The sequence below is a fragment of the Pygoscelis adeliae genome, unplaced genomic scaffold, assembly GCF_000699105.1.
Source record: "Pygoscelis adeliae isolate BGI_AS28 unplaced genomic scaffold, ASM69910v1 Scaffold135, whole genome shotgun sequence".
NCBI classification, from domain to species: Eukaryota; Metazoa; Chordata; class Aves; order Sphenisciformes; family Spheniscidae; genus Pygoscelis; species Pygoscelis adeliae.
This window is the reverse complement of record NW_008824908.1, coordinates 2731465-2740746: the sequence shown is the minus strand read 5'-3', so window position 1 is coordinate 2740746 and position 9282 is coordinate 2731465. Positions and strand designations below refer to the sequence as shown.

The window sequence follows — 9282 nt, the reverse complement described above, 5'->3', positions numbered from 1 at the left end:
ATCCCTGGAAGTATTTAAAAGACGGGTAGATGAGGCGCTTAGGGACATGGTTTAGTGGGCATGGTGGTGTTGGGTTGACGGTTGGACTCGATGATCTTGGAGGTCTCTTCCAACCTTAATGATTCTATGATTCTAAACAGCTTACATGGAAAAGCTATTATTACGATGCTCTCCTTTAGGCACCTCTGAATCCTGTCCTATTCCGCTTTATTCTTCACTAGTTGCCCTTAGCTAGCTCTATGGCCACTGCTAGGTATGGGCCATGCACACTGAGAGACGTACGCACTGATCCCTGGAGGCTGTACACCTCTCCAGGGCAATTTAACAGTCAAGGCTTCTTGCTTCCGCATCATCTCACCCAAGAGCAAGCTAATACTGACTCCACTGTACTCTGGCTACAATGCAAAGTAACTCAATTAACTGTTCTTTATGGGAGAAGCTGGAGAACAGAAAGCTGCTCCTGGCGCTACAGTACAGGGCTGCTGCAAACTGGCCGACTCCAAGGCAAAAAAATGCTGAATCAGCTGGCATCTAGATAATGTAATGAATTATACAAATATGCAATAACAAAGAGTAAACAACATGCTGTGACTGAAAAAATAGGTCAACTCATTCAGAAGTTATTGCTTCAAGCAAATATTATACTAATACACTTTTCAGTTTGTGAATATTGCAGTTCATATCCTCATTGTATCCTTATTACACTCTTACCAGGAAAGAGTCAAACGATTATCTCCCATCATCAGTCCCAGCAGCCCCAGGTCTTCCCCTATCCCGGTTTTTCTCTCGTGCCATGGTCAGCCACCATTTCTGCACTTTCACTTACCATCTGAGGTATTTCTTCACAAGCTCCCCCTACCCAATTTTTATCCTTTATTTACATAAGCCAGGAAGAGTTTCCTCTTGCACACAAGTAAAGGAAAGTAAGAGGATGAGACAGTGGGAACACAGAAAAATCATCTCCCTGTTTTCATTCTCAGAATCAGGACCAAACAAAATAGCAACTCCAGGAATGAGTTCTGCTAATTTCTAAGCACAGGAGCACGCCTTAGTGTTGGGTAAATCTTTAGCAATCTTCAGCTGGTGAAGTTCAACCAGTATCTACTGAGTACCTGCAAACCACTTTTTTTTCAGAATTGTACATCTTGGCCAAAAAATGGAAGCTTTTTAGAGGCACAGCAAAATGTACAGTCCAGACAAAGACCACCCCACAGAAATACCTCAAGCGTTCCAACACATGTCACTGGTTCAAAAAGAAATTATCACTAAGCTATCAATCACTCACTATCACTTAAACTAAGCATTTCTTATTAAATGACTGTCACTTGAACAACACATTATTTCCTGACTATGTTCTCAGAAACAAAGACATGGATTTATTTTCCTTCCTCCCCCATCCCCAAACTACTTGAGGCAGAAACCTGGCATGGAAAATTTCATCCAAAAGGTTACCCACTTGGTAAAGTTACAGTAAAAGTTGTGAACAAATGACAGCAGCAAAATGCAAAACAGTTTCAACAACAATTATACACACCCTTCAGACCATACCTTTCAGGAAATCAAAATCATGTTCACCTATTTTCTTCCAATTTCTTCATTCCTTCCCAAGGTGTTAAAAAATGTAGATGGTTGTCCTACGCCATCCAGATTTACATATACATTTGATTTTATACATTGTGAATAAGCCTAGTCAAATTAATATGATGTATGATTTTTCAGACACGTGCAGAACTGCACAAAGCTACAGACACTCACTGTCACCAATTTTTCCGTGGTGGTAAGTATAATCTTTTCTGAAGAAATATGTCTGGTATGGTAGTTTCAAAACTTCCAGCGCAATGTTGATATTATGACTGTAAGTGTGTTTGAGTCACTCACTCTCTTCCTTTTTTTATTGGTGTCACCTGTTTTAGTAAATCTCTTAGCACCCTCCCCAACAAACCATCTTCTCTGTTTCCACAGGCTATATCTATACTAACAAACAGAGATCGAGAATGTTTCATGCCTGAAATCTGGTCATCTGTGCTGTTAAATTGTTAGAACTGGCCCTGGGCACACCAAACAGGTCTCTTGCATAAAGAGTTCCTGAGAACAGCTAAGGAGTTATAAACACAGAACAGAGGCTATTCCTCATCAGCAATGTGGATACAGCCACCCTGTTTTGCAGAATATGAGGATTTAATAATATGGACATAGGCCACTTCATGCCAGACAACTGTCCTGGGCATGTTTATTTTACCAGTACAGGCATTGCCACAGTGTATGCAAGAATTTAACTTGGAAGCACATTCAGTTTCACTGTCAAGTGTGAGCTAATGTCAACAAGAAGCATATAAACATGCTACAATTTTGATACAATTCTTTTTCTATTTACTTAAATAATTAAATCTTTCTATTTCTCTCAACTCAGTTTAAAAATATATAGAGAAAAAGATAGGCATAAACAGTTACTCAGAATAGTTGGCAGCAAACCACTGTGACTTAAAAATAAAGTAAGAATATTAGGCTGCTTTCCTTACAATAACTTTTTAACACAAAACAGTAATGTTTCTCACTCTGTAGATGGACTAGTTACTACAAATCTGAAGGCCTTTGTACACTCTGAATTACCAGACAATACAGAAATTTAATTTTTAGCCAAATTTGAATTAAAGCATTTCATAATCAACTTTTCATCGAAATCTCTATATAATCTTCCAGTGTGACTGCTTCTATACTGTAAAAAGAACTACATTAGTAAAAAGTGACCACTAACCTTCTCAATATTTATTTGGTGTTTTCTTAACCTTTCCAAATCTGTTGGAATTGCCACTTTAATGAATTTCTGAATGGCAGGCTCAATTCGACGGAGTTTAACTTTTTCATCATCTTCAGACATCCTAAAAGCAGCTTTCAAGTCAACACTTGTCCAGTATACCTTCACCAAGGTAGAAACCCCTAAAAAACAAAGAATTACAGACTTATAAAAATGCGGTAATTTAGAATCACTTTTAAAAAGAAAGCAAAATAGGGTAAATCAGTCTTTCCAATAATCACATCTATTCCAAAACCACATTTGAGCAGTATTAACTACTTAAAATCTGGATACTCTATTTGCATTTAAATGTATTATTTCCATTTATTTGCAGGCTTTGGGGATCATTTTTCACAGATAAAACTTAACACTAAGAAAGAAAACAGCTAAATAATTAAGGCAGATGCAAACATGCTTTGCAGCATAATGATAGATGGAAGCCTTCGAAAAAACCTTCCAATTAGATGCTTTGCTTGATGAGAGTTCAAGTTTTGCCAATTTACACTCTGAATCATCTTAAAAATTGTAAAACATGTCCTGAAAAGACACCAAAATAAAATTATTTTTGGAAGTCCACTTCCTAGAAAGAATAAGAGCCCCTGAATCAAGATTTGCACTCCAAGTTTCATTTGTCACTTGCTGAAAATGACTAAGGCATCAACAAGGGGTTTTAAGTAGGTTGCTGAAATATCTGCAGGACTGGTACACAAGCAGCCTGAATTCTGTTCCCTGCATACCCATAAAACATAACTTTGAAGTTTCACTTCTCTAAAATAAAGATATGTAGAACTGTATATAATAGCATTTATCTACAGAGCATATGAGTAATATAAAGGAATTCCATTATGCTGAATGCACACACGGGGCAAGAAGAAATTATTGTGAGATAATTTTGTAGTTTTAATACTGTATAAACAGAAATTATTTAAATGAGATTTTCTTTCTGTATACTCATTTTTAACAAAAACAAGAAGTTGAATTGCAGACACGTATGAGAAAGTTTTGTCAAAAGTGTCAGTAAAAAGACATGTGCTAACTTGGTTGTATGAAAGTACTACAACAGCAACTGCATCAGAAGGCTTTCCCTGATTTTCCTCCTCCAGTAACCAAACTAATTTACAATAATTAAACTAGCATAATCCTCCTGGTACAGATTAGGCACAGCAGAATGTAACAGGTTAAAAAATCTTCCTATTTTTCACACAGCCAAACAGTGAAATTAGACATTACTTTTCTCACATCTAACTATGGTGTGAAAGTGCAGAGGGAGAAAGTTGAGGTTCTTCTGAGACCTGTGATCCCTGCAGGCAAAGAGAACTTGAAGGCAGACACCAGTTGATGGCGCTGGGTCTTCAACTGAACCACTCAAAGTTCAGTCACAGCCCTCACTTGCAGGCTGCAGGGAGGATATGTACAAACCTCCCGCACCTTCAAAGGAGCCAAGTGGTAAGCATTTTCCATCACGCCAGTCAGAAAGCTGAAAGTGCTTCTGGCAAAGGGAAGCTGGGTTTCTAGAGGAACATAGTCCCAGATTACTCACCTTTTCCAACACCGTTGCAAATAAAACTATGTTGTGTTTTCCTGGAGAATGCTAAGAGAAGACTCTCCTTTATCTATCCCATCCAATAAAGAAACCAAAAACTGTGGAAAACTGAGCATTTACTGAGAGTAGAACAAGTTAGAGGAAGTCAATCTTTAAGGTTTCACTGCAGAGTTACCGCTGATACACCTTTTCCTTTTTCAGAACCTCAGAAGGAAATATTTCATCAATTGACTTTGCAGTCATTGCTGCATCATCCCTGCTTCAAACAACAGAGAGATACTATCAAGCAGTCTTACAAATTCCTTTCTAACCCAACGCATTCAACATTACTGGGTCTTTGTCCAAATCTCCAAATAAACATGCAGTGGGTGGTCCCACAGTTTTCGGGATGTAAAAAGAACTTTAATCCTTTTGTGTTGATTTACTCTTTCCACCATTCTAAAAACAATAGCTTAAATGCAAGACAATAAAAAATACATCAGTTCTTTTATTATACCTTGGTCACTACAGTACCTAACGCATTTGAAAGAGCCACTTGTATCTCACAGCTGAACTCCATTTTGAGCCTAGATGAGATCTTTTTTTGCAATAAGCGAAAGGTAAAAAGCACCAAACTCAAACTGCAGTACTTCCTCTTCGAATACACATTAATTTCCTGACAGCTTATACACTAATCCATGAGTTTATGGGCTAGAATTAATTAAAAATTGGTTCCTTGAAGATATTTAGTAGCCACGTCATGCTTTTCTTTAATACTGAATCATCTTGAAGAAGCGATGACACAAATTCTTCAAACTTAGCACACAACATGAACTCACAGAAACCCACAGCCCACTCTGCCTTTGAACAAATACGGCAGAGACTAAGCTAAATCCATCATAATTTGGTCCTTAACCTTTAATGACATCTAAAGATTGATAAGAGTCAAAACTGACAGTTTAGATGACTTACGAACTGGACCACTGTGAAAGCAAAGTTAATGTAACCAACAGCCATATGTCTTGAGTAGGTAATCTGAATAAGCAACAGTTTTAAACTCAAAGATTTGGCTGCATGCAAGGCTCTGGATAGTCATCTTCTCTTTAAAAATTCCCAGATGGTAAACTAGCTTTCATGACAGTGTCTACGAGTCTCTTTAAAGCACTGCTGCCTAAAATTCACTCACAGTAAGTGTGAGAAACTAAGAAATACAAAAACTCCTCACATTCTCACCAGGTCTCCTGCTTAACGTTCTCTCAAACAGTATAGCAGCTTTTGTAACAAAAATTCTAAGCCATAAATTACCAATAAGAAAATATGCAACATCTTACTTTTTTTAAGTTCATATAATATGGTAGATGAAATTAACATTACAAATTTTTGTGATGACCACACATTCATCCCAGATGCAATTTCAAGGAAATCTAAGGTTTCTTGCATACTTTATTGGGTTTGTGTTTTCCTAGGTATAACTTTAACAAAGCTATAATGCCTGGTTTTTGAGTAATCACAGAATAACAAGGACAGTTTGGGAGGGATTTTTATATGCCATCCAGCACAAGCTGAATTAGATGTGGTTGCACAGGCCCTTGTCCGGTCAAGTTCTAACACCTCCATGGATGGATGCTCCACACACTCACTAGACCCCCTCCTTCAGTGTTTGACCATTCTCCAGGTTAAAACAAACAAAACCAAAAAGACTTTTGTTGTAGCTAAACCGGCTTGTGTCCATTGCCTCTCATCCCATTGTCAGGCACCTTTAAGAGAAGTCTGGTTCTGTATCTTCTCACAGCAGCAGCAAGATCTCCCCTTCCTTCACCTTCTCTTCTTAAGGCTGAACAAACCCACCTCTCTCAGTTTCTCCTTGAATATCATGTGCTCCAGGCCCCTAACCGCCTTGCTAGTCTCACAAGTGCCGAACAGAGGATACGACTCACTCCTTCGACCCGCTGTCCCTCAGTCACGATTACTAACATGGGCCACAATGCGGTTGTCCCTCTTTGCTGCAACAGCACAGACTCATATTCAACATGTGGTCCACCAGGACACCCAGGTGCCATTTCGCAATGCTGCTCTTCATCAAGTCTTCCCCCAGCCTGTACTGGTCATTGGGCTATTCCATCCCAGATGCAGGGCTTCCTCCTTGCCTTTACTGGAATTTATGAGGTTCCTGTCAGCCCATTTCTCCATCCCGTCAAGATCCCTCCGAGTAGCAGCCCTGTCCAGCCTATCAACCACTCTCCTCAGGCAAGTAAAAAACACTGCTCTCAACTTCAGCTTTTTAATAAGCTGTCCTTGGATCTGAATTGCAGTCAGCACGTACATGAACCTGCATAAGTTCTGAACTCTTCTCAGAGGGTGCTATTCAGACACCATGAGGTTGTGTGACCCATCACCCTCCCTTTCTGATTGCTTCTGTACAGGATGATCCTTATGGGTCACTTCCAACTTGAGATATTCTATGATTCTATGACTGTCACTTGAACAGGGGCTTGGGCAGTCCTTCCTACAGGCATTTACCAAGTTCCAAGCACAACAAAATCTCGAGTTCTCTGAGACTGGAATACATGGCTCTGATTCTCTAAAATAAATTCAAGTTTGAGCAAAAAAGCCCAAGAGAATATCATATCATTAAATCAGTAATTAAAAAAGTTAGATAAAACCATTCGTAATTAACTGTCCTTTATTATATTCACTGTGCAAGGTATTTTGATAAACAAAGAAATTACAGAATCTTGTCTTTTCAAATGCTGATGCTACAGGCCTGCTGGGGTTATCTTCTAAGTAAAATACTTTCAATTTAACATTCAAAATTCATGCACCAAAATTCAATTATATTTCAGTGACAGAAATAACACTTATCCAGAAGTGATCAACACCCAGATGCAGAATAATTTTCAGTCAACTGTGTTAATAAAAAATAAGACATATCCAAAGCATACTGTAGCAGTATTATCAAAGTATTAGATGGTGACAAAAATTATATATATCTCCCTTCTTAATATTTACGTTTTCTGGAGACTGGCCCCGAACTGAAACTGAAATTGTGAAGTAAAATTAGCATAAAAGAATACCATTAACTTGATATCTGCACGTAATATGAAAACCTTCTATGATTCTTACTACCCAAGACAGGGAAAAATTCCTTATCCAGTTTGTTCACCCCACGTCCTTGAAATTATTTAAGTGTATCTTCCATAAAGGATTAGTCCACATGCTCCTGTTTGTAAGCAACAGAGCAAAAGAACCCGAGGAGTTCCACTGGTTTGATCTTTGCTTTACCAAATAAATGGGTATGCAAAGCAAACAAAACTTTTCAAAAACAGATCACTTCCTCTTTCAGCTTTTGAAGGTCCAACCAGCATATGCTATCTTATTTCACTGTTTAAATCAAGTAATCGTAAGGGGCAAAAGAATCCTAAGGTATCCAATTCCAAACGGTGAAACTGTGAACGTAATTCTGACACTAACACAAAACCTCCGCTTTGCGGCGGTGCATAGAAAGCACATAGTCACATAGTTGCAGTCAATCAGAAGTAAAATTCTTCCTATGTATGGTAACATACTTGTAACTTGTATTATAAATTTCAGTAAACACTGTTAATACACATCAAATTTAATGCTCATGAACTTCTGTTAAACTGCCTAGTGTTCTCTGTTCAAATACAGTAGGAAAAATGCAGGATAAACCTGAAGAGTTCTGCCTGCCCAGCAAAACGCAATGCAACACTCCTATTTGATTTTACTTCATTTATGACACTTTAGACAACCACTGCCACCCACTAGAAAAAGTACTTCCAGTATAGATGCCTTGTTTTTAAGGTTTGTAAGGCCAAAAAGCTTTTTCCTTTTCTCAATGTAAATAAAATAAGTTAGAATACAGATGCTAGAATACAGAGACTTACAACAAGCTTTCTTGCTAAGGTGACCTGAACCACTTCTTAGAGCAGTACTGGCCCCAAAATTGCAGTGACAAAGAGCATTCACTATTGCTTACTTGGCTGAAGTCTGTAGTTAGTGAGGAACACGCTCCTGTGGCAGGCTACAGCCAAATTGCACTTTGGGTCTGAATTACATCTTTATCCTTTGGCTGTAAAAGCAACCAGAGGAAAATAGCTTTGTTAGGCTGAAATAAGGCATTGTCACCAGCCCCAGTGTGTTCACAAAGTGACATGAAACTACTTAGTGGGATAAAGAGCCACACGTGTGGGTTCTCCCACAGAACAACCAGAATTAACAGGCTGTGGTTCCTAGTGGATCTGTGCGCTTGTGGATCACCTGGCAAGACAAACTTGGTCCAGACAAGGCAAGGGTGCCTGACTGCATTTTGAGAAATCAGAGCAGATGACAGGCATTTGGTATTGGTGTTACATGTTTAAGCCAGCTGCAGAAGGGCAGAAAATACCTAATGACTAACACGTCAACATTTTTTGAACAAAGCTGAACCGGTGGAGTGAGTTTGTACTGGACCAACACCTGCAATATGCGGCCACAACGCAGTTCCACCTGCAATCAGAGCCCTAATACTGATTTTTCTGTATTACTGAACTATGCCTCCGGTCTCACCCCAGCAACCAAGAGGTTATGGAGGCCTGCGCTTCCTGTATCTCGCCCCTGAAAAGCAAGGGGTGCATGCAGAGTAGAAGCATAAGGAAAGAATAAAGAAAGGTTTTACGTCCTATATCAAGGCTTCAGGTGGACTACACTAGTTTCTTTTTCCTGAATTATGTTTTTAAAAGCTTGGGGAATGCGAGACTAAACCATCTGTCACACTGTGCTTTTACTCTTTTTTTTTTTTTCCCCTGAATCCAAGCTAGTGCGACAAGTTCTGGTTCGGCTCAGCTCCCCTCCGGCAAGTCAACAACCTGTGCCTCCCCGCCATCTGACCTATGCCCCCCGCGAAGGACCTCCGGGCCCAGCCGCTCCGGGGGGCACCCACACGGATGGGGTACCCCCAAACCCTCCG

At 39.3% G+C, this 9282-nt stretch overlaps 1 protein-coding gene across 2 annotated transcripts in view; it reads right to left on the bottom strand.

Moving 5' to 3' along the window:
• STX17 (syntaxin 17) overlaps window positions 1-2931 on the bottom strand; it is a 33737-nt gene extending 30806 nt beyond the window's left edge. For both annotated transcript variants that reach the window (XM_009324921.1, XM_009324922.1), the window contains exon 1: window positions 2756-2931. In XM_009324921.1, coding sequence (XP_009323196.1) covers window positions 2756-2878 — 123 coding nt within the window. In that variant the 5' untranslated portion in view covers window positions 2879-2931. The remainder of the gene's footprint in view (window positions 1-2755) is intronic.
• Between the last annotated feature and the right edge of the window lie 6351 nt (window positions 2932-9282).